Below are 18020 nucleotides of genomic sequence, written 5' to 3'. Positions count from 1 at the left end.
ATCTCTCCATGACCAAGAACTTCCTGAAGGAATATGTGAACAATGTAAGACTGTCTGAGAACATCCCATTGTAGTTATGTGGATTCATGCTCTGGAGTACTGTGAGGGCTGGTGTGTAACCAAGAGCCAGGGCCCTGCTGTAAGAGGCGATACCCTGGCCCACAGTACACCTGGAGTGCAGGCTGTGGTCAGGGCCCACAGTGCTGAAGTATCGCTGCACACACTATAAAAAGCCCTTAAACATTCCCATGTTTTGGAAACCATAACCAAGTCTCTTTCTTTATTTGACCATATTGAAAATGTTAATAAATGATTAGAAGAGCATTACAAAGATAAATTGACATAATCAACTAATCAATTATATTAAAAACAAGTACATTAGATGGATCAAGCTAAAAATATCACAACATCCATAATTATTGTCCTCCAATATGGAGGAGACAAATAGTATACTTTGAAATCACTCAACTCAACCAATATAAAACATATTCACGTAAAAAATCATGGATTTATGATGTCGTACTGTACAGTCTAAAAAAGAGCGTACAGCTACGCATACTTCAACACTGCTCAGTAATTGCAGATATTAAAGAGGGAGGCTACACCTGATAAAGATAAGTCTCCTCAGGGTATGGATTAAAAATCGCTTTGCACAGGGCTGGTAAAATTTATAAAACAATGTAAAATTCAACAGAAACTGAGGGGAGACTTCATCACAAGGACAAATACAAACAGCTGAGAATCCATCTAATGGATCCAAATCTGAACGTGGTCAGCAGCGTGCATTCCCAGGTGTCCGTGACCGGGTCCAGGTTTGGCGCAACATTAAACGTAGTCTGTACTAAACAGCACTCCCTCAACCGAGGGTTCCATAATTTCCTTTACATCCCTCTCCAAGCTTCTCTGAAACACAGTTCTCTCTGAGCCAACCTTTTACTGGTTTAGGGTGGTGGGACTTTCAAACACACAAGGAAAATTTAGGGCATTAGTAATTTACTTGATGTATTAGAGCCAAGGTATTCTGTCCCAAGGATCACATAGAGGCAATCTTTTATAATCTCTTTATTTAGGGTGGGCTGATCATTAGTCAAAATCAAGCTCCACAGTAGCAGCGGGGCTAGTTTGATCTGCTCCTTCACATAATCCAAGCCTAGTTCCGAATATACCACATAATGTGGACTGCTCAACGGGACTCCCATTAAACTTCAACAAAGTCTATTTCCTTCTACCCGAATGCATCCCACACCCTTGTGCCCGCAGAAGCCCGCACCATATTTTCAGAAGGGGATACATTCACATTTGTAAATTTCCAACAATAGACTGATGGTCTTTTCCCCAAGGTGGAAAAAAGAGATAAAATAGTACAGATAGATTGGAAAAAAATGGTTTTACAATTTGAAATGCAACGTGGCCAGGTACAGGCCCAGCGGAACATTAACCCAAAGTATGGAACATGAATTACTGTTTCAATTGGTCTACCTTTGATGCTCATACAGTGCTTCTTGGTGGATTTGGGACCGCATACCATAATAAAGGTTTTGGAGTAACTGCTATTCAAATTCAGACTATCCATGTAATTAACAGAGACATCAAGTAGACTGCTTAAACAGACTGTTGTTCAGCAAGAAGAACAGCATCATCTGCATATAGAAGCACTGGGAGAGGTTTTTTTGTTTAATATGGGGACACCCAGCCCCTTATTTAAGGCCTGTTCCTATCCGTTCACATACAGTAAAAACGAGATAAGTGCCAGAACGCAACCTTGTCGTAACCCTCGCACCCCTCCTTGAGTGGGAAAGGATCGGTGCATTCGCACTCTTTCCTGTATCTCACTGAGGCAGAGAGATCAGTATGTAGGGCCCTCAAAATGTCTACTTGCCCTGACTCTATACCAATAGCTGAAATAGTCTCTCAATGCAGATCTGTTAACACTATCAAATGCACATGAGAGATTCATAAATTCTATATGTAAGGAGCTATGTTTGGCAAACATACTTACTTACTGGTAGATGCAGATTTAAAACATTGTTCAAGAGTGCCCAGACCAAGCCTGAATCCATATTGGACTGCAGATAAAAACGGTTCTCTGTGGTCCACAGTATAACTCCTTCTAAGACAATTCGCCGAATGATTTTTACAGTAGAGTCTATAAGGGAGAATGGGCGATATCATTTAGGGTCGTGAGCAGTTCTCCATTTTAAAAACAGGTACTATTATTGCAGAGTGCCAGGGGCTTGGTATGGCTGTTTCTTATGAAGCATTGATAGCATTGGTGAGGAGGGGCGCCCAAAAATAAAGGGTATCCATTTAAAAGGTCCATAGGAGCCCCATCTGGTCCTGGTGCATTCTTAGACAGGCTAGCTATCATGACGCTTCTTCCAAAGAAAAAGTAATATCTAAAGAAAATTTGATAGGCTCCTTATTAGTAAAATCATAGGTACGGTCCAAAGGGCAGGAGATCATACAAAAGCATTTTTCCCACTCTTCTGGGTCAATAGGCAGACATACAGTATTCTTAGGAGCTAAATTAGCTTTAGCCAGCTTCTAAAAGACCTAGGTGTCTTTTAGCCTACAATAACCAATAAACTTTTCCCATCGCTCATCTCCGGGACTGCAAGTCTCTCTTCTTTTTTTTAGTGCCATTTTATATTCGCGTCTGCTTTAAACTATAGCTTCTCTATTCATCGGCTTACAGAGTTTATTCCTAGCTGATCTTGTGAGCAACTTACGGAAGCTTCCCACTATTGTGGCAGGGTTGCCTTCCAGTGATACAGGTATCAACCAGTTCCTACTGGTATCGATGATCCTGCCTAAAGCTACATCCATTTTAGGAAACTGCCACACTAACCTCCGACCCGAGTCTTTAGTGGGCAAGTGGGACCAGCAACCTGCAGATGGTGTGACCGTTCTCATTGGGACGGCTAAGGGGAGTACTAAAGAGCTATGATTGCTATGGACACTGGCCAGCACCCCCCCTTGAACACATAACTTAATATACTTCTAGAAGTGAAAATATAATCTATCATTGAAGGACTTCCTCTCACAACATATGTCAGCACTCCCTCTTGGGACTGACACATGGTGTTCTGAAGATCGGAAGCCAGCAGAACATGCGGCCCTTGAATCTAAAGTCTGAATAATGCTCTGTTCCTGGTTCGGGTAGAGGGTATCACCTGCTATAAGGATAGGCTTAGAACCCAGTGATCTGTTTCTGGTAAGAACATTTTCAACAAAGTCAAACAAATTACGAAAATGCGGATTATTCTTAATAGTAAATAAATCATTACAGAAATTAACAAGTACTAAGCCAAAGTTGTTACCCCATTTCAGATCAAAGTCCTGAAAGTTACCTCCCTCACCCAACAGGACTTAAATAATATAATGGATTGTGGTTTTAAACCAAGAAGAAAGTCTCACTCTTGCCTGAACTGCAGTGAATGAAAGTGCTGGCAGGTTGTCGCATAGATATCTATCTAGGTAAACATCATACGTGACCCATGGTTCCTGTAAGAGTATAATATCAAAATTGCTAACAAAAGTTAGCCAGTCATTGAACTGCAGTTTGGCAATTAACCCTACTGTGTTTCAGCTGATCATCCTTAAGTCGGATCTGATAGATTTGGTTTGGGCAGTGGCCCAGTCCAGGGTTGTTGATTTGGAACAAAGCTATGTAGCTGTACAGAGGGATTTACCCACCTCAGGCGTGCATGGGGCATTCGTTGAAGCATTCTGCCCCATATCAAAGGACAGGTCAGTGAAGATATCACTATCCATAGGGGCACCACACAACCCCCCTTCGGAGCGTAACTCATTGATGGACTTCCAGGTTGGCGGCGGAATCCCTTTCTCCCTCTTGACTGGGCTCATCCTTGGAGATCACCCAGTCCTTAGACAGTATGGACCTTGAGGGGAAAATGCACCCAAGATATACAACAGACTTATCTTTAGCAGGGCATTGTTATGTTATGTTATTTTCATTTATACAGCGCACAGCTACTCGGAAGTGTCCCGGCGCTATAGACCGCTGGGGAACCCGTCCTGGCTATCCCTGTGAGATGGTCCCTTTCTGGGTATCTCCAAGGTGAAACCAGGCATCCTCGGCGTCTGTGGGGGGCCGTTGTAGAGATGAGGCAAGCTTAATGCCCAGAGTTGCCGAGTGTGTTCCTGGTTAGAGTAGGTACCGAGGGGAGAATTATCGAGTCCGTTTTGACCCTGGTCCACGACCCTGCCGCGTCGGGAATTGAACCCTGGTCCCTGGCCGATTCTCTGCTTACGGATCTGCCACCTCTAACCAGTGAGCCACACCTCTCCACATTGGATGTCAGACTCGCTGTGTAGGTTGCAGCAATCAGAGGAACTAAATCCAAGCCCCCTCAGTGAATCATTTTCCTCCAGATCTGAAAAAATGGAATATAGACTTGAGTGAATAGATATATTATCTTGATAGAGGGGGAGAATACCCTTTTGCTTAGGTTTATTTGTGGCACCTTGGGGGCCAGGTCTCTATAAAAGAATCCAAGTGGCAATGATTTATTTATACCGGGGTGAATCAGGCCGACTTTGGCTAGTTGCATAAGGATGACCACTGAAAATTGACAATGATTTAGTCCCTTTTAAAGTTCTTGTCCTTGGAACCAATCCTGCTTACCCTACCCATCATTATGATCTCATTTAAAAGAGGTGCTTTGTTTTTATCATGAAAGTGGAGCTAGTGAAACGCCTTGTTTTTTAATTCTATGCTGAAGTTTCAAAATGAGTTGAGTTTACTCTGTAATCCAGACCTTTGCTTCTGCAGATAGCAGGTTTCACCTATGGATGGTGTCTAACATCCAAAAGCTTTGATAGATGATATGCTTTACAAATTGCTTAAAATAACATAGCCTATCTTTTTTTCTTGGTTAGGGCTGTAGGGTTCCCAAGTTTACCAATTCATCTTCTAAATGCTTAGAGTAAAAGGTCTCTAATTTTCATGCCTACATATTTTACCTTTATGTAGCTTATTTTATGTAATTAAAAGTATATGGTCTTAAGAAAATAATTAGACGGGATATTAATACTTCACTGGCGCATTCAGTTGTATCTGGATCCAAACCACCTTGCGGAAAGCTTGGACTTTGATTGTTCAACCTTGAAGCAAGGAAGAATGGGAATGTCACCAGCAGCTGTGTTGGGATGAAGCCCATACACTACCATCTTGCAGATAACTATGTACTCACTACAAACAAGTGAAAGACAGTCGCAACTCGCAAATGTTGCTGTCCTAGGCAGGCACATCCAGAATTTCAACTTAGAAACAAATATATATCCCTGAAAATGTATATAGTTTAATGGCAAATTTAATTTATCAGGGGCCGAAATGTCTTGACAGACTAGGAGGAGAGAAGAGCACTTAGGAATAACAATTTCAAAGAGCTCCATCTCAAATGAAAGCAGACAAGTCTCTAGACCTGGTTGGAATGACAGAAGAAATGTTCAATCTATTTGACAAACTTCTCTTCCCAAATTAGTGGACGATTACATGTGTGCTTCAAATTGACGGATACTCCTGAATGGCGGTTGTTGGCAAATCTCTGTTGATTCAAGGATATCAATGATTTGTCATTGCTAAGTAAATAATGAAACTACTATCACGACTAGCTGATGAGAGTCAGACAGGTTATGTATAACTCATTTAACCAGCATAGGAACTAAAAAAACTGACATTCGCAAGAAACGGTTAGTTCCGCGACCCATATCAAACCATTATTCTCACACCAAAACCAATGCTAAAAACGTATCCTTGGTCAAAGGTCACAAATAATCTAAACTATGAAGGTACAGCTTACATCATCATTAACACTATGAAAGAGACAACTACGAATGTAGTTTTAATTAGTAGTTTGCAAATATGTTGTAATTTATTGGCATTGTGCATTTAAGTGTGATCACGTATTGGTATAAATATTGTATGGTCATACATTTTGCATTTGGTTTTCAAGTTACGGTTGGCATGGCTGTTGTGTGAGCTATGGATCAAAAAGCTAATCATAATTTGCACATTTGAGTGGTTTTTCAGTTTTAATTGGGAATCATAACTGTAGTTTACCTGCATTTTTAAGGGAATTTCATTGTTTTTTTAAAGAAGATACTGACTTATAACCAAAGCTAACCGTAACTTCACTTTAATCTTGTTTTTTTCTGTGAAATGGGGGTGGGAGGGATAATTCTTGGACAGAAAAGACTCCTATATTTGTTAAAAATAGAAAAGTACATTTATGGCCGCTCCCATCTCCCCAGCTTATACCTCTACATGTCCCAATGAGGGATCGGCACAAAAGATGCCATGCCAAATCCAATTTGGATGAACTTTTTTAGGGGGAAAATTTCAAAAGATCTGACATATATATCAGATCTTCTCATAAGTAAAATAAGCATTGGCAATGCCTATGTGTCAGGCTTTAAAGGATTTAAAAGAATGTTGTATGGTAACGTGAAGCATTACATGTAACTAGTAGGTATATTTATTTGTGTGGTAACAACGATTTGTAGAATGATTTTGGTGTAAGTTTATCAGTTCAGGTGACAGTTGCACTGTCAAACCAGAGGTAAACATCTATGTAGGTTGATGGCTGCCCTCCTCCCATCAGTTTCGCTGCCAGAGAAAAACACCATAAATTATCTACTAATCTAAGACATTTTTACAGCATTACAGTGTCATGTATATGCCCCTGAAGGTTTAAGCTCAGGCAGCTTAATAAATAAACAAAAAGATCACAGCTATGTGGAGGGCAAGCACTTTTTTTAATGGAAGCATACTACTTCTGCCCAATTAAAACTAAGGGTGGGCAGAATTTGCGGAGTCGCGCTACGCAAAGCTCCGCAAAACGGTAAAAAATCCTTGCAAGAGCGCAGAGTTCCGTGAAGACGCGGAATTGCTTGTTCCGGCAGTTCGCGATGTGCTTTTCCTGTTCGCGAATGCAGTTTGCGTGCTCGGGGGGGGGTGGGGGGGGGGGGGAATATCTCGTGAACTTGCCAATGCGGTCACCAATTGGCGCGGCCATCTTTTTTCACTTGTCCCACCCGCTCACGATGCGCGTTTCTTGTCCGCGAAGGCGGGCGCGTCCGAATGATGTGTTCGCGATCGCACACTCTCGTGGGATCATGTGACCAGCAACCAAAATCTCGTGGCGAACGGATAGGAAAACTAGTCGGCAAACGCAGGGATCCCAGTAAATCGCTCCCGCGCGCGCAAACACGCATTTTAAAAGCGCGAACAAGGGAAAAATTCTGCGATGCCGCGGATCACGGAATTTTGGCAATTACGCGTTCTCCGCGGAATTGCCCAAATTTCGCAAATTCCACGAGCGGAACGGAATTTACCACCCAGGCCTAATTAAAATATGTACCCACGGCTCCCAACATGTGGGAGGAGCTAAAACCCCTCTCTACTGTTGCTTGCATAATTGTCTGGTGACAGCCAGACGTAAAAAGTTACATATCTGCCCTCTGGTTCTGCATCAGGCACAATAAGAGCATCTAGGGCGCAGAAAGTCTAGGTTTCAGCAGTTAGCAAAGATCTTTAAATGGAAACCTGAACCCTACCTACACATAGCAAGAGGTAGGTACTATTCTTTTCAATCCAAATGCTCCAACCCTGGGTTCCTTTGACTCCCCTTTCTGCAACTGTGACATCTCAATATGCGTATGCGGGTTGTGGTTTGTGTGCACTGGATAGCCACTGTACAGTTAATTGATTTATAATAGTTCATTGATTCCTAATTTACAGGAAGTAAACTTAATCTGTCTGGATATCCTAAAAATGTGCACGGACCGGACCTCAGATACTGCTATGAACAATGTTATGATAAAAAAAAAATTCAGTACATTTATTTGTAGTACATTTGATGTACAAATAAACTAATCAAACATTAAAAAGGGATATAACAAAGACCTTTAAAAACAGACGCTAAAAAATGTAGCCAAATAATAAACATTTAGAGCAATGTAAAAAGAAAACAAGTATAGAAATAATGCATAAAATGAACACATTGAATAAGTAAACATGAGAAAATTAGGAAAAATTAGATCAAACATTGGTAATGACAAACTTGGCACAGAAAACACCTAAAGCACATCTCAATGAGATTTCAAAGCAACTGCACTGAAAAAAAAGAGAAACTCAATTATTAAAATCTGACATGTTCCAGGAACAGACCCTCCATGTTGCAAAGCACTGGACAAGGGACAGCAAACTGAGAATATTTATATGTAAAAAAATCGAGTTGCATACACGCGTCAACAAAAAGCATCCTAAAAAAATCTAGAAGTATTATTTACAATGAAACTAAGAAAAGTAATTGCTGGGAAACCATTTAATTTCAAATAAAATAAAGTACACGGCAGAACAGAAGATGAAGAGGTCTCTTAAGTGTAATATACTTGGGATGAACAGGTTATTTGTTGTACTCTCTCGGAGATGGACATTTTAAACCTTTGAGTGGTCGGTGTGTTTTTAGCTTAGGTGCTTTCTAATGCGCCAGAGAAGACATCTCTGAAGTCTTGGGCAGACTTAGAGACCTGTGATCAATTAAATTCCAGTATATTTTCAGCATAATAGAATGAATAATCTTCCCCCTTTACCCAGCGGTACAATCACCTTATCTGTTGCTGCCCATTCCAGCATTTGCTAAGTCCCTCCCCCAACAAAGGAGTAAAGTTGCATGCGTAAGACCTATAGAGATCCCCGGTTGCTCCCTACCGGATATTGTGTGGATAGGGCATGCCGTGTGTCACGATGGTGCTCTCCAGGGCTACCACTGGCTTTCCATCATCAAGAGCTTCCTGGACGTAAGGATGAATCTTGAGGACAGCATCTGAGGGGTCAAAAAAAGGTAAATAAATGTTATCAAGAGTCCATGAGGATCCTAAGACGAAGCCTCTTCGGCTTGACTGAAGAGCGGAGGTAAACTGCATGGCCAGGGTATTGAAGTTTCTGCAATTAAGGGTTAATTGTGAGGGATATGTAATTTAAAAAGACCTCAGTTCTCCTTTTGGTTGACAGATGGTTTTGTGGATCTTGCCTTTAGGTCATTTCGTTTTCTAGCTTTTGATCACTTCTATGTTAGGGGTTGGGTTGATGATTGTGTGTTCAGGAAGTGGTCAGTCTCCTTCTACCTCACCCTACTATTCTTCCTTCAGTCCAAACAGTAAATGTATGGGCTTGCTTGTGGCATGCCTCCATCTTAGTGAGCGCCATCTTAGAGCTCTGTTTTCAGCAGTAAGGTTTGCAAAAACAACAGGAGATGCCCGGGGTAAGTCGGCTAACATTCATCGCTCTTCCGCTGGTTGATCTACAGCTCATTCCAAATATTTATAATAGTAGTGTCTGGAGACTGCCATTGTTGCGCAACCATAATATTTACCGCTGACAAAATGTGAAGAGTAATAAGCCAAAATTAGTGTACCATGACAGAGAATTAATCTACTCTTAAGCACCCAATAAAAAAGCATTGGCAAAACCAATAGGACCTACCTCTCAATGGCCTTGTGCTACCTTTTATCTTTGCCAATGATTGTTTGCTGATGTGGACCAGCATTGGCAAGAAAAGCACACTAATGTTTATGTGCGCACACGCCATGACACAACAGTGGTCTCCAGCATGGTGACCACTGTTTTGTCACACTTATGTCAAGACAAGGTGGCCATTTTGTTTTTGTTTTCACTTACCGTTCTAGGATGGCAGACACCCTTCATTGTGTGGTAAAAAAAAATTAAAAAGCAAATTTTTAAGAAAGAAATGGCCCAGCAGCAAATTGCAGATGCCAGGCCACCCAAAAAGGATTTAAAAAATTTGAAAAAAAACAACAAAATAACAATGGGAATGAAGGGGTTTAACTGTGGAGGAGACAGAGGAAAAGTAAATGCTGATGAGCGGTAGTAGCAAAGAGAGCAGAGCAACAGCGGAGCTGGGTGGGGTTTTTTTATTTTAAGAAAAGGCTCTTAAAAACACAGACATGGGAGTGTTGAGTGGGAAGAAACAGATGAGCTTGGCGAGAGCACTACACGGAACTTAAAGTTAATCATAACCCTTCCCCTAACACTTACCCTTGGACATATATTATTAGATCTAGTAGTGTTCTTGGTAGTGGTAAGTATCAATATATTCTCTACTATGTAATTGTTGATCAATGTTGTGAATCTGATGATATCAATTCGGTGGAGTTGGGTGCCTTATGGTTGATCCTTATTTAACGTTCTGTACATCTCATTGTTCTCTTTCTCTTCGGTGCCCTTAAAATGCTTCTCACGCGTTAATACTTATTATAACATTGGAACGTTGTGCACTCCATTGAAAACAATGGAGTGCTCCAGGCTTCTAATAGCCGGTGGAAGCCTGGAGCATCAACATTCCAATGTTTAACAAAGGCCTCACGGAGCCCGAGGGGATTAGAACCTCATGTGGCCTTTGTTTTATAAATTAGAACATTGTGCCCTCTAGGGGTGGAATGTTCTAATAGCCTTAGAGCCCCCAGAGCAGGCTCTACTGGCCATTAAAGGCTTCTCCCTTGTTAAAGGCCCTCGCCAAACGTTGGAGTGGGCCTTTAATGGCCGGTAGAGCTATATCAGAACATCGGTATGTTGAGAGCTCCCTTGAAGACAATGTAGTAGCTCCTAGCTTATAATGGCTAGTATAAGCACGGAGCTCCAACATTCCAATGTTTGTCTTCATGTTTCTCTCTTTTTAATTTAGAACATTCTACTCTTGGTGGGTGGAATATTCTAATAGCCTTATAGCCCTTATGCCTCAGGCTATACCCGTTGCTAAAGACCCTCACCCTCGTTATAGGTCTTCACCGCTCTGGTTCAGCACCTTTAACAACTGGAATAGCCCTTGGCAGTGGGCTACAAGACTATAAAACCTCACCAAGCATGCTGGGGATATGTTACCTGGTAGAGTTCAAATATATATATATATATATATATATATATATATATATATATATATATATATATATATATATATATTCACTGAAAAAACCAAAGGTTTCACACACGTTATAGTTAGGAATTAGCATTTAAAAAACCTTGCAAATTCACTGAAAAAACCATAGGTTTCACACATGTTATAGTTAGCTGGACATTTCTCTCATACAAAACCAATGAAATTCCCCCGTTATAGTTAGTTCAGCTAACTATAACTCGCGCGCCTGCAATGCACTGCTGATGACGTCACATAAACAAAAGTTTTTCCAGAAATTGATAATTGTTGTCCTGTAAACTTCTTTATTAAAGTATCCAATTTTGAACCATCAGCTCTACAACGTTGCATCATTAAAATTACATACTGACCATATTTCTGTAAAAATAACGTGGAAAACATGTCAGATTTACATTCAGAACATTCCATGTTGTGATTGGCATCTTTAACTAATTTACTAAAAGTCACTGATTTACTTTGTGGTAATGGTAAAAATATGAACCTTTCTGAATCAACATTACTACTAAATGTGTTCATACAGTTTTCACAGCAATGTTCCCATTTGTAAGAGACACCAAATAAGTTTTCTACTTCTACTCCTTCATCTTCAAGTACACTCAAAATATATATTAAGAATTCCTGTGCATCTTGCTGGACATTTTCTTTAAACTGTGTAGAACCACAACATACATCTAAAAGATTTCTAACATCAGTAGCACTTTCTATTTCAGTTTTATCATTACTCAGTTTCTCATAAAGGAGACTCAGCAGAGAGCACAATCTTTTTCCATGATTTACTATTATCTGTTCTAGCAACTTTTCAAGATAAAATACAACATTCAGCACTACATTTGCATAGCAGTTGACACCAGAGCTATTTTCAAAATGGCAACCAACAACCTCTTCAACACTGTCCTTTTTCTTTTTCCTTGCTATCACATCACTGTCCTTTTTTTTTTTTGTTCTGTTCATCCACATTACAGATATTTTCAAATCTCCTTTTCCGAGAAACATGTTTTTCAATCACAGGATACTGTCCTAAATGAGGAGCATAGGTTCTTCTTAATCTATTATACTCCTTTACACAGTTTGTATCAGCACTAACTTTTGAGTCATCAAAGTCTATCATAAATAAACCAGATAATGTTTTTACTCGTGACAGAGCAACATATGCCATACCTTCTTTGAACACAGTAGAACCAATGTTTACAAAAGCACTATCTACAGTCAATCCTTGAGACTTGTGAATAGTTACAGCATATGCTAGAGAAAATGGAAACTGCTTTCTACGCACATACAAGTCTTTCACAAGCATGAAACGAACTGAACGACAAATGTCTTTAACTTCTTCTATCTGATCAAATTTTATTTTTAAACATTCAATTCCTTCTTTTTTCTGATAATTAATAAAACCCACAACTCTTCCCATAGCTCCATTCACTAAACCTTTTTCTACATCCAAATTCCTCCTTAAAATCACTCGACAATTCATGCAAACATATAGATTTTTTTCTAATCCAGCTGTTTTGGAAATGTTCTTCTCTAGTGAATCCAATTTATTTTTCAGTTTGCCTGTTAATGTAAAAGTAATTCTTTCATGCTGAATTTCGTCCTCTGCTTCCATTTTCTTAATCTCTTCCTTTTCCAATTTCAAAAGTTCCTCATTGAATATTGAGCACTCACGTAGTGTTGGCATTAAGCAGATTACAGTATTTTTTTCAGCAATGTTCTTGTATATTTTCTCTGCAACTATTTCTTCATTTGGAAATAAATTATGTAGCATCCTACTCTGTAATGCTTTTTTGCCAACTTCTGTGAGTAGTCCAATTCTGATATCTTTCAGAATACTTGCATAATCTTCGTCGTTTGCTTGTCTCATATTGGTAGTGAGTTCTTTGTACTCAAAGAACGACCAAATATTCGCATTACCAATGCTTCCTAATGACTTCTTCGTGTCTTCATGTGTCACAGTATTAAACACTGGTTGTCCTTTAACTGGAGTGAGCTGTAAAAGATCTCCAAAAACTATGACGTGTTTACCTCCAAATAACACGTCATAGTCTCTCTTAAGAATTTGTTGCATTCTTAAATGTACAAAGGCAAGCATTAAGTTTGAAACCATGCTCACCTCATCAATAATGAGAACTTGCATCTTCTTCAACACTCTTGAAACTTCGAAGCATGCTTCTCCAGTTAGCTTGTGATATTCTATTTTGTTCTCATGCTCCACTGGTAACATTAGCAAGCGATGTAAGGTAATTCCTTTTATGTTATAGGCTGCTAACCCAGTTGGAGCAGTTACCACACAAGACAAATTTGAAGCTGTTTTTTGCTGTAGGTAGGTTCTGATGACTTTTATTAAGAAACTTTTACCAGTTCCAGCTTGTCCACTCACATACATCCTGATTGGTTTAAATGATGTGCATGAGCACTGTTTTTTTTCATGTAGTAATCCATGATCAATTTTTTTGGTGACTTCTTCATAAATTTGTTTTTGTTCTTCATTCAGTTGTTGTTCCAGATTTAGTAAGTCGATTGAATCTTCCTGTGCTTGATTCATAGCCATTTCCACTTCAGTCATGGCTACTGCAGCTTCATTTTCTATGATTGGTTGTCCTAGTGGATCTTGACTAAGTGTTCCTGAACTTTGGCTGTCTTGAGAACTGTCTCTAGCTACTTCAGCTGCAATTTTTGCTTCCTGTTCATTTTCTTCATTTAACATTTGGACATAAGTTGTGAAAGTACTGCATTCAATGCTGTCTTTGCTAGCATTGAAGGAATCTTCATAACTCTGGAATTCTCCAAGTAGTTCGTCCTCTGAACGCCATGGTTTAAACAGCTGCAAAAGTGCCAAGTAGTAAAATTCCTTTTTGTCAGTAGTGTCGCAACTCACCTTCCTGTGATTTATCAAACTTCCTTTTGTTTGCTTCACCAAACATCCTTCCTCACCAATGACTTTATATTTTCCATTGTTGATGTCTTCTGTGGCTTTCCATGAAAAAATGTAGTTCTGCAGCACTTCATAGAGACACATGTTCTCAAGATGATGACTTCTTTTTGGGTAATATGTGTCCAACATGTTTGTTTTCAAAATATCTGTACTTTCTGGGTCATTCTCGGCCAAATATTCAATTTCTCCAACAGATTTCAGTACCCGATTTCTCATTCCTGCAAGGCCTAAGCTTACCCAAATTATTCTTCTGGATTTCGAGTAAAGACTTGCAGATGATAACCTATCTGAGCATTCGTAGGATCCAATTTCTCGATGCGATAACATCTTTAAACTGAAACTGTACAGCTTCTTACTGACAGTCTTCTCGTGAGAAATCTCTTCCCACATTTCCTTCAATTCTGTTTTCTCAGATTTAGTGATGTAAGATGTGACATACTGAGCAACAGCAATAGAATTGTCTGCCACATACTGAATATCCATGTTAGCATTCCACATGGATAAAATGACTGGGTTGAAGTCATTTATAAATTTTGACTCTTCTTTTCTTCTTAGGTTGTATGTATTTTTGGGAGATTTTCTGGTTATAGTATGTCGCACAGCTGACATAAAACTGTTTACTCTTCCTTTTGAAAGAACAGGTGTAGGAAATCCAAATCGACACTTTGTGTAGAATTTATCTTTGGTCTTGTACTTCCGTCGACAGTATTTTCCACACCGATGACTTTGGAAACGTAAAACTTGTTCTTTTAACTTTTTCTCTTCTGTGCTATTAGGTATAGCACATGTTGCATATTCTTCAATGAAAGATAACACTGCTTCATCAGCATCTGTTCCAAATTTTGGGGCATCCTTGATCCACAACAGCATATGAATATGAGGAGCACCTCTTGCCTGGTACTCTTTTCTCCAAAAGAAATCCACTACTTCTCCAAGACATTCCTTGTTTGAATTTTATAATGGCTTCTGCGGCAACAAATACAAGTAATATTTGGTCTTTCATTAGAGATGATAGTAAATTTTGTCATTTCTTCATCAAAATTTTTAGTAATAATGAGTTCTACATTCTGTTCCTCATTTTCCTCATTAACTGTGTCCTTTTCTGCACTTTCTTGTTCTGGACCAAAGTAACAAAACTGAATCTCGACAGTAACCTTCACTACATCTGATACAGATCCACGGAACAGAGCATTATTCAACTCATTCAACTTTACTGCTGGACTTTTAGCAAAATACAATGTTCTCACAAACTTTCTCATTTCAGTATGATGAACAGCCAGCATCCTAAAATGATGAAAAACACTTTTACACACTTTTCTGGATAGACAAGCCAGAGAATGTCCTTGCAAACCAGTATTCTCTCTCACTCTGCATGGATCTAGTGTTTGAAGCACCTTCATCTTCTGTTTTACACTCTTTTTACTATATTCTCTTAGAAAGTCACGTAATTTATCAATAGATTCCTGACGCACAGTACAAATACTACTACAGTTCCAAGTGTACACTGGGGCTTAGGGACGTCTCCCCATAGCCTCAGCAGCCATTACTTCTTCCTCATTTCTTGGGACCATTTTCTCTTTTTCCATCACACAACCATCCTTAACTTCATATGCTCTACCATTGGTGTCAACTGCATGCAACAAACTATTACTTTGAAGATAACTCTCTTCATTAAAAAATGGTTCAGTACTTGAACTGTGTTTCCATTCTCCCAAGAACACTTTACAAAAGTTACTTTTTTTCACTTCTCTTTTTCTTTTGCTTTGTGACTTCATTGCATTGACTAATTTATCTAATCTACGCATCCTATTCAAAGTTAGAATAAAAAGTTCTCTTTTTATTTCCAAAGCCTTACTTACAATATTTTCTATAAAAAAAATTCTTAATAAATTTTGATTTTTTCTTATATTTTTTCACATCCTTTAGCAAATTTAACATCACTCTTCTCTGAAACATTTTTCGACGAATGTTTTTAAAATCTAATTTTCATGTTAAATCAGTTTTACATACTTCTGATTGTACATTAGCTTTTGTTTTTTGCTGTTGACTCTGTTGTTGCTTTGTACATAAAACACTGTTTGTTTTACATTTATTTTTGCCATTTTTTTGTTTTTTGAAGATCTTTTTTAAGAAATCTCTACTCTGCTTACCAGTAGACTTTTTTTTTGCCATCACCAGCTTCTCCTCCTATTTTTTTTCCCAGTTTTGTCCAGATATACTTGTTGTTGCTTTTCTTTCCTCTTTCTTGTCCTTAAAGGCATTTTTTTTATTTTTTCACTGTTGCTCAGCAATACCTGCAAGAAACTTAAAAAATAATTTTTTTGTAATTATAATTCATTAAAATATTTTTTAAGCTTTTCATTAATTTCAAATGTTTTACCATTTGCCTCTCATTTGTGATTTACTAATTTGTGCAGAGTGCTAACCACCACAGTTGAAAAAAAACAAGCTGCCCCTTTCCTGCAAGTGCATGTTTTACAGAACAACTGCAACACAAATGATATCTCTGGCCACAATTCCTGAGCGCACACAGCCTCATGGTGTGCTTCTAAGCAGAAAACAGTATTTGATTTGCAAATTCAAAGCACATTTACTACTGTGGTAGAGCAAGTGATAATTACTGTTACAGCCTGACACATTTTCCTTGTAGATCACAGAGGCAGAAAAGAGCACGTGTCCTATCAGCTACTTCATACCATGAGCATCTGCAACCTGGGTGAGTGATTAGACTAGAGCATAGAAAATGAGGCCTTGATGATGTTTTTATGTGTTTGCGTTACACACTGCTATCTGAAACATCACACAGAACTGAGTACTACACATGGGAGTGCTGGAGAAGCTGCTGCGTGTGTGTCAAGAGTGTGTTTCTTGAGACTGTGTATTCTCTGGTGCAAGAGAGATGAGCAAGGAGACTTCCAGAACTGCATGAAGACTGCAGGGATGTATGTAACAGTGCATGTGTGCTAAGGGATAATTTGTGTAAAGACAACAGGCTGCCCCTTTCCTCGGACTGCAATTCTTACTGAACAACAACTTCACAAATTTAATCTCTGCCCACAATTCCTGTGCGCACACAGACTCATGCCATCATTTTAGGAACATAACACAGGCTGCCCCTTTCCTCGGACTGCAATTCTTACTGAACAACAACTTCATAAATTAAATCTCTGCCCACAATTCCTGTGTGCACACAGACTCATGCTATGTTTTTTGGAACAAAACAGTGTTCCTGAATAGTACCAAATTACTGTTACAGCCGGACACATTTTCCTTATCATTTACAGAGGCAGAAAACAGCACATGTCCTAACAGCTCCTTGAGACCATGACCATGTGTTACAGGGTGAGTGATTAGACTAGATCAATGAAAATGAGGCCTTGGTGACGTTGAATGTGTTTGCATTACACAGTGCTATCTGAAACATCACACAGAGCTGAGTACTACACATGAGAGTGTTGGAGAAGGTGCTGCGTGTGTGCCAAGAGTGTGTTTCTGGAGACTGTGTATTGTCTGGTGCAAGACAGATGAGCAAAGAGACTTCAAAACTGCATGAAGACTGCTGGGATGTATGTAACAGTGCATGTGTGCGAAAGGTTAGTTTCAGTTTTGTACATATGGCAACTACCTGTGCCTTTGCTATTTAGAAAGAGAAATCTACCCTGTTGGTTTCAAATGTTTTAGCTTTTGCCTCTCATTTGCGATTAAGTGATTTCTGCTGAGTGCTAACCACCACATTTGAAGAAAACAAGCTGTCCCTTTCCTGCAAGTGCATGTTTTACAGAACAACTGCAACACAAATTACATCTCTGGCCACAATTCCTATATGCACACAGCCTCATAGTGTGCTTCTAAGCAGAAAACAGAATTTGATTTGCAATTTCAAAGCACATTTACTACTATGGTAGAGCAAGTGATAATTACTGTTACAGCCTGACACATTTTCCTTCTAGATCACAGAGGCAGAAAAGACCACATGTCCTAACAGCTACATCAAACCATGACCATGTGCAATCTGGGTGAGTGACTACACTAGAGCAAAGGAAATGTGCCTTGATGACGTTGAATGTGTTTGCGTTACACAGTGCTATCTGAAACACCACACAGACCTGAGT

The 18020-nt window shown here is 39.3% G+C and overlaps 1 protein-coding gene across 3 annotated transcripts in view; it reads right to left on the bottom strand.

Annotated features, from left to right (window-relative positions):
- LOC146854144 (uncharacterized) overlaps positions 1 to 18020 on the bottom strand; it is a 198969-nt gene that overhangs the window by 129934 nt on the left and 51015 nt on the right. For all 3 annotated transcript variants that reach the window (XM_085651917.1, XM_085651919.1, XM_085651918.1), the window contains exon 3: positions 8738 to 8852. In XM_085651917.1, the coding sequence (XP_085508043.1) occupies positions 8738 to 8852 (115 nt within the window). The remainder of the gene's footprint in view (positions 1 to 8737; positions 8853 to 18020) is intronic.

The sequence above is a fragment of the Triturus cristatus genome, chromosome 4_1, assembly GCF_964204655.1.
Source record: "Triturus cristatus chromosome 4_1, aTriCri1.1, whole genome shotgun sequence".
NCBI lineage: Eukaryota > Metazoa > Chordata > Amphibia > Caudata > Salamandridae > Triturus > Triturus cristatus.
Note: the sequence above shows the minus strand (reverse complement) of the source record. Positions and strands in the feature narration are given on the sequence as shown.